The sequence below is a fragment of the Neopsephotus bourkii genome, unplaced genomic scaffold (assembly GCF_033783945.1).
Source record: "Neopsephotus bourkii isolate Nb327-2 ecotype Australia unplaced genomic scaffold, CSIRO-AGI_Nbou_v1 NB_1445, whole genome shotgun sequence".
NCBI lineage: Eukaryota > Metazoa > Chordata > Aves > Psittaciformes > Psittacidae > Neopsephotus > Neopsephotus bourkii.
In genome coordinates this window covers 564,325-581,114 of record NW_026901922.1, presented here as the reverse complement: position 1 = coordinate 581,114, position 16,790 = coordinate 564,325, and the positions used below count along the sequence as shown (strand labels likewise).

The following is a 16,790-nucleotide window of genomic DNA, read 5'->3' as shown; positions in this document are numbered from 1 at the left end:
GGGGAATCCTCCCCCAGCCCCAGACACCTCCGCTGGTGCTGGAACCACGATATTCTGATTTCCACTCAAATAAAAGATGAGCTTTGGGTTTTTGAAGCGTGCCAACGATGATTCCAAGGATGAACTATTAGTCAGAGCCCACTCAGAGTGATGGGTACGTGTGGGTGCTTTGGAATAGAGACATAGCACTGGAGGCAACGCAGTCCTTTTAAAATCCTTTTATTATTCTTATTATTATAATTATTATTATTTACGTAATGTCTCACGTATACAATACAAATCCACGGTGTCCAGAGGTTGGGTATTTTTTTATTCTTTTTCTTTTTTTTTTTTCCTGGCGGTAATTGCTACATTCAGAGTTTGAACACGCAGAACTATGCTTTTACATAAAACAAATGACGAGGGATTCTTTTTGTGTGTTTCGAGCATGTTGCATTAACAGATAAGTCAAGACAAATAGATAACTATACATTCAGTGCAATTTAGTTCTACACTACTTTATAAGCACAATAAAATAATACAATACTGTGCGTTCTCAACTAGGCAGTTTCAGTTGTTGGGATTTTTTTTTTTTTATTATTATTTTTTTTTCCAAGAAAATAAGCAGCAACAAACGACAATAAAACCGCATTACAAATACTTCCAAAGCATGACTCCTTCTATAGGTAGTGATAAAGTACAATACAAGGTTGGTTGAGATTTTTTTTTTTGTATTTACTTATTATTATTATTATTGTATTTTTATTAATTTTTTATGCTACTTAGTAGCTTGCATCAGGGCAAAACCACAGCTCGCTCTCTCTTAAATAAATTCTGACCAAGTGAAATTTAGGATACGTAAGCCCCTTGTTGATAGTAGGTTTAATAATTATTGCAGGTTTTCCCTTTAGGTAGTACATGAAGAATTTCGAGTGCTCACACAGGCAAAGGGTAAACAGCGCCTATAGAAATAAGGAAGGAGGTGGGTTGCATCTTTTGGCCTATCAAGGTATATACAAGCCTCAGTCCTATAGGAATGGGGGGGTTGGTGAGGCGGGGGGGGGGGGGTGTTTGAGGGCGCTGCCAGGTATGCTCACCCTCCAAGCTGCTCTTCTTATCTAGCAGGGGCTGCAGGACTGGCCCCTCCGAGGGGATTGATAAATGGCTGCTAGGAATGGAGATCTCCACAGATAGACAGACACTACACAAACAAGCTAAGGAAGCTGGAAGCACCCTCGCACTTCCCCTAGGGTCATTCGGGAGAGGCAAAACCAAGCTTAAAAAAGATCTTTCCCCCCAAAAAAATATAGACAAAGTCAAAGCTGTTCAAATAAATACATATTCTGCACCCACCCATGTGTGCAGCCTCGCAGGCGGGAGCGAAGGGAGCAAGGGACAAGCAGTGACATTTGCTTCCAGGGTTTAGGGCTGCTGGGGGTTGGGGATGGTTTTGCTTTGCTGGATCATTTCATTCTTAATTTTTTGCGTTTTCTTCCCTCCCTGCTCTTGCACTCAAGCCATCTATGTATTTATTGAACTAAAAATGCAGCTATTAAAAAGAAAAAGAAAAAAAAAAGGGGGGGGTAAAGTAGGGGAAGTTTCTATGACAATAAAAAAGGCTACAACTGTTTGACAGGTAGTTACTGCTGTGTGAGCCTCTCCATTCTATACTCTATAAAAGCAAATGACCGTCGTAAACATCTCGATTTATCATCTGCCATAAAACGAGACTTCAAGGGGCTGAGAACTCAGTCCTTGCTTTCTTCTTTTTCCTCCTCTTCTTTTTCCTCTTCTTCATTCCCTTCTTCTTCCGTTTTCTCCTCGTCCCTGGCCCCCGGCAGCTTATCTTTGTTGTTTTCTTTTTTCCACTTCATCCTCCTGTTCTGGAACCAGATCTTCACTTGTCTCTCGGTCAGTCCCAGGGCGTGAGAGACCTCAATCCGCCGCTTCCGTGTCAAATACGGGTTGAAGAGGAACTCCTTTTCTAACTCCAGGGTCTGGTACCGGCTGTAAGTTTGTCTGCCACTGCGTCTTCCGGGAGCTGTAGGACACAAACATCAGATAACTTCTTAATTCTCCCGCTTTGGAGGCTGTGTTTCCCCCCCAACCCCCAGCCCCTAGCCTCAATTTTCCTAGAGAAACTACTTCCTCCCTCCACAAAAAAAAAGGCCCTTTCAACCCTTTGCATATTAAAGGCGTTAAAGGAAAGTGGCTGGGTTATTATTAATAACCATTGGGCTGATATTGCTGTTGATACTGAGAGCCAGCTGCCCTCCCTGGCTGTCCTGGGGAGCGCTAAGCTCTGGCTGCCTGGCTGGGTGCAGGGAGGTGTGTGTCAAGCTCATGCACAAAAGAGACCTTTCCAGCTTCCTAAAAGGTGGCTCTAGATGGGGAGTCCTGGTGGGCAGCTCCATTCTATGAAAAATAACTATTTTCCTAGGAAAGGTGTATTGTTCACCATAAAACCCTCTCCAGCCTTTCTCCTTTTCCCCATTGTTTTCTTCTTTCTTCCTGTTATTTCCTTCATTTCTTTCTTCCTTTTATTTACTTCCTTATTTCTTAATCCTTTCTTTGTTTTTAATCTCCCAATTCTTTCTTTCTTTCTCTCTCTCTTTCTTCCTGTCTTTCTCTCTGTCTCTCTCTGTCCTTCTTTCTTTCTTTACCTTGCTCCCTTTCTCTCCTTTCTCCCCCACTCTTCCTTTCTTCCTTCCTCTCTCCATCTCTTTCTCTCTTTTCCCCTCAAAATGCCCAATTCTAGATTGCTTTTCCAAATATTCTTCCCAAAACACAGGCTCAGGATCCTTCTGTCTTCTAATATTTACAACCTTAGACTCCGAATTTCCTATTAACTCCCCGTCCCTTCTTTTAGGGCTGTGTGGTTGTAAAGCACACACAGACAGAGATGGGTATTTGCCTGTGCAAACACAGAGATTGTATTTAAACCAACTCGAGATGGACATTTGCAGCAATAACCCCCCCTCCAAAAAAAAAAGCAAGGAAGAGGACAGAGGTATGTGCAGCTGAGTCCCTGCACTTCCTTCTGCACCGACCTTTCTTAATGAGAAAACCAATCTATTTGCGAAAAAAGGAAAAGCTCCAGTTTGAAATGATTGCATCCTTGAGACTACCTCTAGGTCAAAGCATGTTTTCCTCTGCGTCTATCTCCCAGCCTGTGGGCCACATCCTCTCTGCATTAGCCAGGAGTCCTTTCTATTTTCTTTCCTTGTTGTTGTTAAATTCGCGTGGGGGTAGGGGGAACAACTTTGTGGCTCTGATTGTCCTTAAAATTAACACTAACCTTCACATGTTTTGAATTAACAAGGCTTCGAGACAACCTTGGTCCTTAGCTGGGGGAAACTTGTACTTTGAAGTATTTCGCTTTCTGTGCAATTATCTGGACTTCACATGAGCAAAGTTCCATTCAGCACGAATTATTTTGAATTTCCCACCCCCTTCTTCTTTCTTAACCCAGGACAGCAGCCTGTTCTCCTCCACCCCACCCCATAGCTCCGAGCTAAGTTTCCTTTTCTGTTTAAACTTTTATCTCCAGGCTCTAGGAAACAGATGTAAAGTATTAGTAATACTTATACAAGTTCCCACCTTTCAGGCTTCGTCTCCAAGCGGTTATGAAAGGCTATATGACATTTTAAAGAGCAGTGTATTATCAACATGCAAACAACCTCGTGGGAGCTGTATCTTATTGCCTATCCTCAAGGCAAGCAATAAAAAACAAGTTTTACTTTATTGTGATTTAAGCCTTTTGCAGGGAATCACCTTGCTGGCTCTCTAGTAACTGCTGTCTTGTTTGCTCTCAAAGGTCTTCCTAAAAAGAAGAAACATTAGCACAAAACTGCTCATTTCTTTCATATTTTACATCTATGCCTCTTATATATAGATTCTTTTATATATATATGTATGCATACGTGTGTATGTGCATGTTTATATAGCTATGCATATGTTTGTGCTTCTATATGCATACATATATATATAGACAGACAGAGAGAAGAGAGAGAGACAGAGAGAAAGAGAGAAAAATAAAGGAAAACATTTAAGGAGGAGGAAAAAAAGGTCCTAACCGTGAGGTCTCATCCATGGGAACATGAGACTGGGAGACGAATTTTGATTTAAATGCCCTTGTCCCTCGCTAGAGTTACTGTTGGAAGACGATTTACAGTCAGGATATTGTACAACAGTCGTCTCTTGCTGAGCACCATAAAGCGATTGCCTCGGTAGAGCTTCATATCCATAGAATTTAGAAGCGTCTCCGTGACACGCCAAGGCGCATGGGTTTTGCTGGTATCCAGAGTTGGAGATGCTGGAGGTTCCGTGGTGGAAAAACTCTTGGACGTGGTGTGAAGGGTGCTGGAAGGTGGGAGCAGTAGTGCCCGGACCATATACGAGAGCATGGCTCCTGCTAACACTTTGTGGAAATCTGCAGTCGTAGTAAGTTGGCTCCAGCGATTCACCGCCTTTGTACTTGGAAAAAAGAGGATTTACAAAGTAGGAACTCATGACCCTCGCATGCAAAAAAAAAAAAAAAAAAAAAAAAAAAGGAGAAAAAAAGATAAATTAAAAAAAAAAGACGCTTTAATTCGAGATTAGAGCGAGGTTGTCCCTGGACTGTCTCAAGTCCTGCTTTTTAGTGGCTTTTTTTTTTTTGGTATTTTTTTGGTTGGTTTTTTTTTTTTTTTTTGGTTTTAATGCGATCTCAAAGGCGTTTCATGGTGCCTCTGTGTGTCTGTACGCTTGGTTCGCGGTGCTCTTGACTTCTCTTGTAATCTGTCGGTAGGTAGAGCTCTCTCTCTCTCTCAATTTCTCTGTAACTCTGCTCCTTCCCTTTAACACCACAGGCAAATTCCTCAAAATCCCGGTGGTGTGGCTTTTTTTTTTTTTTCCTTCTTTTTTTTTTTTTCCTTCTTCTTCTTTTTTTTTTTTTTCCCCTCCTCTCTCCCCTCACACACGAGATGTACACATCCCTCCGCCACGCCGAGACAGCCTGCAGCCAAATGACAGCGTTTTGGGGCGCTTTGCTTTGGGGGTGGTGGTGATGGTGTATGTATGAAGCAAAGGAGGTGTATACCGAAAGGGGGGGGGGGACGACGACACCCACACAACCCTCTAAAGAGGTGGGGGCCCACACCTAATGACTAGAGGAGGGTGAAGGTGCGCATTAATATCAAACACACGCACAAACCACCCCCCCCCCCCTTTCTTTTTTTCCCAGCAGCAGCCTCTTCACTGATGGCAGCAAATACATGCGCTGGGAGGTCAGCCTAGGTAACCTCAACAGGTAAAGGGAGCCCAAGCAACACCCCCCCCTTGCTCTCCCCATCACCCCCCCCCCAGTAATAATTCGGGGTGAGCTTCTTGTAGTGCTCAGCACCGCCTCCCCCTCCCATGGGGTCACCCCATAGCCAGGGAGAATGGTGAGGGTACCCCTGGTGTTGTTGTTGTTGTCATTGTGTTGGGGTTTGTGGGGCGGGGGGGATACGAGGGTGGGTTTGGTCCCACCTAAAGGGGGGGCAGAAAGGGGAAGAAGGGGGGTGTCTGGTGTGGCTGGAGTCGCTGAGCCCAGCTTTCTTCCTTTCTTTCTTTATTTAGTCGGCTTTCTTTGGGGAGGGGGGTGCGTGTGTTGTTGTTATTGTGGTGATGGTGGTTGCCAGATTGGAATCAAACAAGCAAACAAAAGCAAAACGGGGAGCGAGCGGGCGAGGGAAACGTCTCCGTATTGATTGGCTGCTCCTTGGCTGTCCTTCTTTAAAGAAAATAAAGGCAGAAAATTATGGGGAGTTATTTGTTATTTTATTTATTTATTTACTTATTTATTTATTTATTCCTCCCCTTGCTTCCTTTCAAACCAACCACTGAAAACCCACGGCTGGAAATAACAGGGAAGCGTCCTTCCAAGGGAATAAAGTAGACCATTGCTTAAAGAAAGCTACTTTGGACGAAAAGAGAGGCAAAGTGAGACAGAAAGTATGTACTCCCTTTTGTGCATGCCTGTAAAATATCACCATCGAGCTTCTTCTTTTTTTTACCGTTTCGCTACCCCACAGAGCGATTTCCCCCCATCTTTTCCCACTCTCAGTGGTATTTGTGCCCCTCGCCCCCACTTTTTGCACTCTGACCACTCACTGCAGCCTTTCACTTCGGACACTTCATTTTTTTTATGACTGCATGAAGGAAGTCAGCTCATTAAAAAAAATCACATCAAATCACCAGGATTCGTGTTAATTTTTCGGGGCGGGTGGGGGAGGAGGAGACACACACTCTTGGGAAATGGCTATTTTCTGGAGAGCCGCAAAAATTGATCAAACCCACCGAATGACACCGTGCTCTTCACAGTCCCCCGTGTTCCCTCCCAAAGTCTGCAGCCCTCCAAATCTTTCCCTCATGTTCTTCCACCAAGAAAAACCACCCAGCCTAATTATATTCAGAAGAGACCTGGGTGACTCTGACCGGTTTCAAGTGTGGAGGGAGGAAAAGACCATCCCAGCTCCCCTCGCCAGGCTGGTTTGAGGTGTTTTTCTGCCCAGCAAAGGTCACATTCTCGCTTTTATTTTTGAGGCATGGAGTGGTTCAAACCTCTGGTGAGGTTGAAACTTGTATTTTATTTCCTCCTTTTTTGCAGGCACCTTCCCAAGTAGAGGAAAAGACCCAGTAGCCACTCAGTCCCCCATTAGGTTTTCGTAGTTCGAGGGTGTATTTTTCCATTTGGAAAGGCAATGTGCAGTGTGTTTTTTCCTCCCCGTAAGCAGACAATGAGCCATGCAGAACAGTGATTTTTCCACTGCCTATTGTGAAAATATTGTTTAAAATCAAGCTACGTTTGCTGTGAAGAAATAGCCTTCATACCCCAATAACCCCAAGGACGGCATGATGGCCATATTCATTTTTACAGAACTCACCCATCTCATGTCCCCTTCCCCAGACTACCCTTCCCCTAGGAAATCCCCCCAAAACAAATAAAAGAGCAAGTAGGGATAGAGACTCTTTAATTAACAGCTAATAATCGAGCTGAAGCATTTTCCTCCTCTAATCAATAGCATTTCTACTTTTAAAATCCCGGTGCCTACCCGTGCAATAAAGGCAGCCGTGCAAATGAAAGTGCAAAAAAAATATCCAAGTAAAGTTGTCAGATAAGGGCAGTTTGGCTGAGATTGGGAAAAACTGCTGTATTTTTCCAATCATTATCCCCGGATGCAGTCAGCAAAGGTGCAGAGAATCTTTCCGAATCCTACCTTAGGCTGGGAAATAAATATTTGCCTTCGGTGTCTGTGAAAGAAAGGACCCACCACCCCCTTCCAGATTGCATGGAATAAGATATATGCAATCGCCTGCTTCTTTTTAAGGGAAATATTTTGACATTTACTGTCTGAGGAAAGTGCTGCTCTTTGTCTTTACTGTTTTGGCCGTGTTTAGATGTGGGGATGGAGGGGGGTGATGTGTCTTGCGGGTGCATGCGCTCCAATGCTGCTTTATCGGTGTGGTTATATTGTACTTTTAGGTGTTTCATTGTACCCTCACGAGTTTATTCCCCCCCCCCCCCTCCCTTTGCCCTGACCTTCACTGGAAAATGTCATTCCCTCCTTCCCCACCCCAAAATGAGGAGGTTTGGGAGAGAGACGTGACGTGCGTAAATAAAGAGACAGGAAGAAAGGGGGAAAAGCGCTAAAGCTCACAACCACTTCAAAACAGGCAATTTCTCTGTGCAAGCATTTTTTATGCATTTATGCCCTCCCCGCGCCGTGAGATGTCAGCCCTGAGCGCTGCTCCGCGCTCCCCGCGGATAAAATATACTATTAAAGAAGATGCTATTTATGAGGGGGTTCAGCACAGTGCGGAGTGTGCGTGTAGGGGGGGGCGTTAGGTAGTTCCGTCCGTGCCCCCCTCTTCCATCCCCGGGCGCGGAGCCCCCTCCGCGGGTGCGGGGGGAGCTGCGGGGCACTTCCCGCTGCGCGCAGCCCCGCGCTATCATTGGCCAACAGCGCCATCTCGTGGCCGCGCAGGGGCGCAGCGCCGCGGGTGCGGGCCTGGGGAGGGGGTGCATCCAGCGGCCCCCACGGTGCGTTATAAGCGATAATCCTTTACCGGAGGTTTTGGGGGTGTGGGGGAGCTCCAGGAGATCAGCGCGTTGAGGCCACCCCTATAGAAACACCGAGCACGGACAGGATTTTGCCTGCCAAATATTAATGTAATATATATATATAAAAAAAGCCATTTTCCTCCCTGGATATATATTTTCTCCCCCTCACCCATAAAAATGACAAATCTAACAGCACACACAAGCTGGACCAAACAAACCCACCAGATGTGTCACATCCCCCACCTCCAGCCTCCGTTTTTATCAGTTTTAGCTTCGAGTTGGGGTTTGATTTTCTTTTTGGGTGGTTTTTGGTTTGGGGTTGGGTTTTTTTGGTGGGTGTTTTGGGTTGTGGTTTTTGGTTTAGTTTTTTTTTTTTTTTGCTGTGGTTTTTTTCTCTTTTACCTCCCCTTGTCCGAGGGGGGTCTGTTGTTTGTAGCTTGTAGACAAAACATTCCAATAATCCGGTTTCAAAGAGAAGAGCACCCACCTTATTTAAACCATAAAGCAATTAAAGCCAGACGTCTAGCCAGATCTAGGGTCCTGTTTTGTTCGCTCCTATTCAGCCCCGCATAGCAGGGAGACAAACAGAGTTGTAAAAGTGGCATTTTTTTGGCTGCGGAAATGTACCTATGGACAGCTGTAGAGTCCTGTCGGTTTTGTGAGCCTTACAAAAGGGTAGATTAGAAACCAGGCGCACACATACCCCGCCATGAAACACCCCCAGAACCTTATATTCGCCCCTTTCTATATATATTATTAATTATTTTTTCTTTATTCCCTCCGAGAGCTATAGGCGCATCTCTCCTCAGGCAGAAAGAGATGTGCATGGTCACAAGCGCCGGCACACAATAGCTGTATCAGTATGCGTCTGCACACACGCGCCATATGTCAAAGAATGCCGAAATTGGAGCATTTTGATACATTAATCCGGGGAAAGGCTGGCCACAGGGCGTGCTGCCGGGTGCAAGCCGCAGGATCTTTTCTTTTTTTTTCTCTTAAAATTATTATTATTTATTTTGAGCCACACTAAAGGCGTTTGGGGATTCTATTTTTTTTTTTTTTTTTCCTTCTCCTTTGCCTACTATGGAGGAGAAATTCAATGGCTGAGCCGCACCAGTGCAGCCTCCCAGCATGGCCAAATGGCATTTTATAACTGGTGTAACCCTTCACCGGGGGACGGGACGGGGGGGTGGTGGTGGTGGTGTGAGGATACCGGGGGCCTTGCACATGAACTAAAACTGCGGCAGGATTTTAACCCAACCCAACCCACCACCAACAAAAGAAAGCCCCAACCAGCAGCTCGGTGGAGACAAAGGGGCATCTCCTCCGCTGCCCGCCGGCGCTAAGGGGGGTCCGGCCGGGGAGAGGGCTGCGGCAGGGAGGGAGAGGGTCGGGGGAGGGGGGGAGAGGGGCTGGGGAGGAAAGGGGGGAACTGGGGAGGGGAAGAGGGGGGTCAGGGGAGGGAGCAGGCTGTGGTCGCACTGGAAATGAGATCCGCTTGAATGAAAGGGGGGCCAAAATGAACTTCCATACATCATGTCTTTTCAACATCACTAAACGTCCCTGACAAGCCCCTCCAGAGAGACGGGTCCAAAACTGCCTCCAAAGTCCTGTCCGAAGGATGATCGGGATGCTGTTTTGTTGTTTAGGGGGTTATTTTCCTCTTACTTAATAATGATAAAGCGGGGAGATTTCTCCCCTCTCGCGAAGAGGACATTGGCGAGCAGCTTCCCAACCCTGCAGGGTTTTATTCCTTATTTGAGGCGGGATGAAGGAAGAGAGAGAAGCAGACGGGAGGAATAATAATAATAATAATTTTAAAAATTAAAATGACATGGCTTAGATGGAAAGATTTCCCCCTTCGCTTTTCTTTTTTCTTTTTTTTTCCTTCGGCCCATAAATCTTCCTCTCTGCTAAAATGTTTTCTAACCTGACCATTTCATTGCGCTCGTTAAGGTTTTCCCAAACAGACCTAGCACAAAACTGGGATTGTAAAAGGGCTTTTGAGCTTCCCCTGCTTCAGGGATGTCTCCGCGGACAGACCGCGGTGTGCCTGTCCCCCGCCGGTGACAAAAAAATAGACCCCGGTTTAGAAGCGAGGACACAAATCAGGGCAAGGGAAAGAAACCTCCAAACGCTTCAGCAAGAAATATTAAAGAGCAATATTTTATGAGATCACCAGAAGTAATCGCTTCCAGATTTTTTGATTTTGGAGGAACTGGGACGAGGGCGACAAACGTATCTCGCTCGCCTGATCTGGTTTTGATTAGAAAGATTAAAACGCTGCTCCACTCATTTCATTAAAGAAAGGGACCTATAACAAGTTTTTATGATTAAACATCCCTCGCTGCTCATTTTTTATACAATCTCCTGCCTCTTGTTTCTCATTCAGCAGCCTGGAAAGCGCCCAGAGAAGGAGCCAGTGATAAATTCCGGCTCCCTGCGCTGTGGGCAGCGGTTTCTCGCCTCTGCAGCACCAGACCCATCTCGCCCTGGCAGGACAGGGAGGGGGGGGAAATGTGTTGACCTTTCCGCAGGCAACAACCCTTTTCTCCCCCCCTCTTCTTTTTAATCTGCCCTTGTAGGGTGAACGGGGGGGGGGGCTTTGTCTCTCTCCCCCCCCTCCCCGGACCCCTGTTTTTCTTTTTTTTAATATATATATATATACATATATATATATGTACATTTTTTAATCTGCAGTCTGCCGCATAGCCACTACACATTTATTTCTTTATTCTCTTGCTTTTTCCCTCCCCCCCCCCAGCCCTTCTCCACCCCAGGCACTTCTTTTTTCCCCCATTCTCCACCGCAAGCATTTCTTTCTTCCCCTTCTCCTGAGCTGTCTTGTGAGAAGCAGCACTTCCAGCAACCTTCCAAGTTTTGGCAGCCCCATCGATAAGGCAGAAGCTCCCCCTTGAGCGGATGGCAGTGAGCGGATCCTTTGCCAAGCTCCTCTATTCCCAGCATCCATATTTAGTCTTTTTACATATCCTTCGATTGCCTGGGGTCATAAATTAGTACAATTAATTATCCCAATCTCAAAATTGATGGCACATATAACCCTTACCTCAGCGCCTTTTTATTATGCTACTTTGAAATAGAAAAGGGCTGGGGAAGGAAGCAGAAAGCTCCGCTTTCGGCTGCGGGGGATGCTCGGGTCCTCCCCGCCGAGGCACCGACACCCGGCACCGGCAAAGCCCTGGGGCTGCTCCTTTGCAAAGGGCTTTAAAGAAAAAGACACCTAAATACTGATTTTTTTTTGTTTCTCTCTTTGTTGTGTTTTTTTTTTTTTTGTCTTTCCCCGTGACGTTAGGTATATTTACATAGAGCTGCTCTACAATAGCGAACATAACAATATTACAGAACGGTTCTGAGACGAGAATAAAATACACAAATAAGTACAGCAGAAACGTCCAACAACATGACAGAACATCATCGAGCCATAATCCCTTCAGTCCTTTTTTTTTTTTTTTTTTTTGTCTCTTTTTCCTCTCTTTTGTACAAAATATTCACTCACGAGCTCGCGGAATTAAAAAATAAAAATACTGGATAAGTTTAATTTATGAAATAAAATACTAAAAACAACAACAAAAAAGAATTCAAGTACTTCTTGTGTTTGTTTTCTGAGGAGGACAAAACAAGGAAGAAGAAAGGAAGAGAAAACAAACCCCCCCCCCATCTCTCTTTTATTTAGTTGCATTTTAGAAAAGACTCGTGTCCCCAAACGCTTGCTGTGTTTGCCTATAACGCTAAACATTCATCCGCACATTCAAAGTCAGAAATATTTCAACCCCCAAAACCAGCCTCTTTTTTATTTTCTTTTCTTTTTTTTTTTCTCTCCTTTTTTTTTTTTTTTTTTTTTTTTTTTCTTTCTTTCTCTCCACCCTCGTTTCTCATTGACTGGGCTTTGCCAACTTTATTGCTGTTCTTTATCGGTTTTTTCTTTATTCATTTTCTTCATTTTCATTCGCCTGTTCTGAAACCAGATTTTGACTTGGCGTTCAGTGAGATTAAGGACTCTGGCTACTTCATACCTTCGGTCCCGTGTAAGGTACATATTGAATAAAAACTCTTTTTCCAGTTCCAGGGTCTGATACTTTGTGTAAGGACATCTTTTCTTCCTCGTGGAGCGCGCATGAATCCAATTTGCGACGGGATTGTCTGAGAAAGAAGATTTTTATATTTTTGGGGGGGTGGAAAAAAAAATCAATGTATACAGCTGGCCTTTCTTCCCTCCCCCCTCCACGCCCTGTGTATCTAGAGAAAGAAACCTGTTTAATTAGCAGATCTTACCTAAATATTTTAAGTGACCTTCAGAAGAGTTTAATCTGTTTATTTTGGAGGGGTCATTTCCTTTTCTTTTGCTGCTGTTCTCACATAAAAGTTTCAGTAAATAAAACTGTAGCAATGGGTTTAAAATAATAATTATCCACATGACTGCTACTAGCAGTAATCTAAGAACATAGTCATAAAAAGTCAAAATTCCCACCATTTCATAGGCCCATAAACTCTTTTTACAACCTCAGCTCTCCAATACTTTCCCTAGAAGCTTTCCCAGTCCTGGAAAGCCGAGTTTGTTGTTTTAATATCTTAAGGATGACACGAGAGATGTCCCACTGGCTCCCCAGAAATTGCCTTTTTTATTTCCCCTAGACTACAGGGCTTTACCCACTGCTGCTCCAGCCCCGTTGGTCAGGGGGGAAAAAACACAGCTCTAGTCTTAGAGAAAAAGGCTTTTTCTCCCCTCAGCCGGTTTTAGGCATCTGCCTGCCAGCAAAGGGACCCTTTCGCCCTCTGATTCCTCGACTTATTTTTATCACGAGGGTGCCTGGCACCAGCCCGCCTGTCATAAATAGAGGTGTGAGCTTCTTGCCAGATAGAGAGCGAGAGGCATCAAGGTGCTGTCACCCAGCTTTACCCCTCGGAAATCACCCCTATCTTAGGCCGGGGGAGTCCCCCCCGGGTTGCGGGGCCGAGCTAGGGCCCCCGCATCATCCCCCTATGCATCCCCCGCGGATGGGAAGCTGCTATCGGGAGGGTTTGGCGAGAAGGGCTTGGTTTGGGTGCGTTTTGGGGGTTTCTGTGTTATTATTCATCCCAGGATCAGAGCTGACCTCCTGGCTGCACCACTCCGGAGCTGGTCCCCTCTGCAGAGCCGGGGTCCAGGCTCCCTGCGCTGCAGGCTGGAGGTGAGGGTGATGGTGGAAGTTACCTGACTCCTGTCCCTACAATGTTCAAGGTTTCCTGATGCCTAGGTTAGGTTTTCTTTCCCTCCTTTTTGTCTTTTGGAGTTTTCACTCCCCTCCCTCCCTCCCTCTCTCCCTTGGGCTGCAAAAGATGTTTCTTCAAGTGTATGGTCCAATGTCCTGCGCTTGCTGCCTTTTGCCCTCAGCTACCTCCACGCACATACTTTATGCCTTTACAATTCCCAATTTTCCTCTTTCTCCCTTGCACACACACACACACGCCCCCCACCCTCGCCCTGGGCACCCACCTTTTCATTTATTCCCACGTGTTAGAGCATTTTATGAATCATTGCACCGGTGGAGCTTTTATTGATTTAAAAAATAGATAAAGAGACACCTCTGCATTTATCCACAGAGAGTCCTTACCCCTCCCCAAAAAAACCCAAACCCACATCAAGACGTGCACTTCCAGCCAGCTACAACTCTTCCTTGTTCTTTGAAAGTGGGAATATTTGAAAGGGATGAGCTTCCTCCTCCTGCCTACCCCCCTCTCGCTGCCTCTCACACACGCACTCTCCTTTTGTATATATATATATATATATGTATATATTTAGCTATTTTTTAATTCTCCCTGGTGGAAGGTGGTGAATATTTGACCAAAGAAGCCAACAGCCGCCCCCCTCCCCTTGCAAAGCAAATCTTTAAAAGGAAAAAAAAAAGGGAAAAGGGGAAAAAAAAAGACTAAAGAGCCCCAAACAAAGTCGAGATATTCGCTCTCCGGCTCTGCTAGGCGGACTCGCTCAAACCCCCAGATCTTCCTGCGTATCTGGAGTTTTAGGGTCGGGCTCTCTAAGGTAATTTCATTTTATTGAGTAGGGTCCTGGAAGCCGTAATGCCTCCCCGGTCGTAAACAAGAATGACTTCGACTTACTAGGGTCTAATTCGTGCTTTTCTTCTTTGTGTTTGCTGGAAGCGATGGCTTCGGACTCCGGGGAAGGAATTGTCTGCGCTGCTCTGTCTCTCAGCTCCCCCGGAGCCGCGTACATGTAGTCCGCGTAGCCGCGGCCGTCGGCGGGGCCGCACTCTGCCCGCCGCCCCGGGAAGGCGTCGGGCTTGAGGCCGTAGGGGCGAGCCCCGGGGGCGAAGGCCGGGAAGGAGACGGCCCCGGCGAGGGGCTCCAGCCAAGTCCGCATGTACCTGGGCTCGGCCCCCACGGGCGCCTGCGGGGCGTAGGGGTGGTAGCCCACGGAGGACTGGGAGTGGACGGGAGCCCACGAGGTGGTGAAAACGGCCGGCTTGGGGGCGAAACTGCAGGACGGGAAGTCGGCACAGTCCGGGACTAATCCTGACGGTCGGGCGGCAGCCGGGTGGGAGGCAGAGCCGGGGAACCTGGAGGCCAAGAGCTCTTCGTTCTCGTGGCTTATCAAGGAGTCAACATAGTAGTTGCTTATGGGGCCAGAAGCCGACATGGTTCCCCCCTCTTTTACATTCATAAGATTATTGTATGAACTGTATGTGTACTTTTTATCTTCTCATAGAACAATCAGGGCAGGTAATTATTTTTTCAGCCTTTCCCAGTGTGCCATTGGCTGCCCGCCCTCACGTGATTGTATTTACCCAAAAATATAGCGTGGATCAATCCGCAGGTCTTTTTTTTTTTTTTTTTTCCCTCTCTCCTTTTTTTTTTTTTTTTTAATTTATTTATTTATTTTTTTAATAAGGCGACCCGGCTTTTCCTAAAAGCGCTGGAAACGGGGCGGGGATGGGGAAGAGGGAGGCTCGGCCGGTCCCCGCCGGGGGATGCTCTTTACGGGCTTGGAGGGGGGGGGAAGCTTTGCCCTGGTGCTGAGGAAGGTGGAAGGTAATTGTGGAAGGTAGTCCAGGAACTATTTCTTGACGTAATTTGTCTCTGTCCTTTCCTTCTGCAGCTTCTAGCCTCTAATGGATACATTAAATTGAATATCGGTGGGAAGGGGAGAGGGGGGAAGTGAGAAGTGCGGTGGAGGTGGGCTCCCCACTTGGAGAAAGGAGCTGGGGGGGGGGGGAAGAAGCTTTTAGCCTAAAAGCAAAAGGGGCTTTTGTCATCTTTTGAAGCGCTGTCTCATCGTCAGGCTGCTCAGCAGATGAGAAGTCTGTGGGGCACAGGCACCTCTAGTCCTGTTTTGAGCAATAAGTGTCTTCAGGAGGAGAGAAAATAATCTAGACACAGTATGAGGAGCATCTTTGCAAAGAGGAGGGGGAAATAATATTAACACCCCCCCCCCAAGAAAAAGGGGGGGGGGAAGGAAAGACTGGGCTTTTGCAGTGAAAGGCTGCATTATTCGGCAAGTAGTCGTGGATGTTTTTATGTCCTTCAATAAAATTTTTACGAGGATCATTTGATTGTTCATAAATGTGTCGTTCATTAAATAAAACCGTAGGACTGAGTTTCAGCTGTAGAGCTGAGGATGGGAAAGCTTGCGCGTATCAGGAGGAAGCAACAACGTGTGGTGGGCACATGATTGTCCTGATATTTTTTTCCTTTTTTTTTTTTTTTTTTTCTTAACGCCTGGAAACTTTTCCTTTTTTTTTTTTTTTTTTTGCACCAAAATCGCTTGAAGAAGTTGGGAGCATTAAAAATTCCGTGATAGCCTGCCTGCATTTTGAGAGAATAACCTTTCCTTTGTAAGGAAAGACAGGTAGGTAAATAGCTCACGCCCATTGGAGTCTGGAAGAAGGGAGTTAGGCGATTGCTCTGGAAAAACATAAAGAAGATGCCTAACAAAAAATAACCTCTCATTATCATTTTTAGAAAGCGACCCCCCCCCCAAAAAAATATGGATATTCTGGGCTCTCCAGGGCTCTCCATCACCTCGGGTTTCAAGGGCTGGGAGGACATGGAGGGAAATGGTCAAAATTTGGCTGAAGGAGGCGAAGTGGAGGCTGAGGACGCGATGAGGGCTCCTGCCGGGGGTGGGCAGGGAGTCTCCAGTGAGGCAGCCTTCCCCAGTGACAGGCGTTCTGCACAGCCCGGCCAAGTCCCAAGGACGGACACGGCAGAAACCGCTTCTGGTCCTGGTAGTTTGGGCTTGTGGCTTTTTTCTCCCCCCCTTCAGTTAAGTTGCATGGGAAATGCGAGCAGGAGGAGAAAAGAGATGAAGGCAGATTCAGGGCTGAGCAGGCAAGGAGAAGTGATGCTGCCAGGAGACCCCCCCCCCCCTCCCCAGCCCCTTCAAACTTACCCCCTCAGCTGAGCCAGGGTAAACCCCTGCACCTCAATCCATAGGGCTCCAGGAAAAAAATACTAAAATAATGAAATAAATACAAATGGAATGCCCAGGGCTGCTGCTAGAAACAGGGTTTCCCTCTCGAAAAACAGGGAAGGCTTTAGAAGAAAAATATGACGGGAGGTGTTTGCCAAGGGACTCTGGATTTTCCAAATTCGAAGAGTCATCGACTCCCCCCGCCCCCGAATTTATTCCTCATTCCGTTTTAAGTCCCCTGCTTTATGTGAGCTCTTAAAGGGAAATATTCCTGCAGGAGCAGAATGTCTTCTTTGG

General features: G+C 46.2%; 2 protein-coding genes across 2 annotated transcripts; both read right to left on the bottom strand.

The window, feature by feature from the left end:
- Window positions 1-203: 203 nt before the first annotated feature.
- On the bottom strand, window positions 204-4,508 carry HOXC8 (homeobox C8). Its single transcript, XM_061368759.1, has 2 exons — window positions 4,056-4,508; window positions 204-2,020 (listed from the first exon to the last, which is right to left on the bottom strand). The coding sequence occupies exons 1-2, from the start codon at window positions 4,489-4,491 to the stop codon at window positions 1,728-1,730; spliced, it is 729 nt and encodes a 242-aa protein (XP_061224743.1). The 5' UTR covers window positions 4,492-4,508; the 3' UTR covers window positions 204-1,727.
- A 7,086-nt stretch (window positions 4,509-11,594) lies between these two features.
- HOXC9 (homeobox C9) lies at window positions 11,595-14,830 on the bottom strand. The gene is made up of 2 exons (XM_061368757.1): window positions 14,183-14,830; window positions 11,595-12,226 (listed from the first exon to the last, which is right to left on the bottom strand). The coding sequence occupies exons 1-2, from the start codon at window positions 14,742-14,744 to the stop codon at window positions 11,982-11,984; spliced, it is 807 nt and encodes a 268-aa protein (XP_061224741.1). The 5' UTR covers window positions 14,745-14,830; the 3' UTR covers window positions 11,595-11,981.
- Between the last annotated feature and the right edge of the window lie 1,960 nt (window positions 14,831-16,790).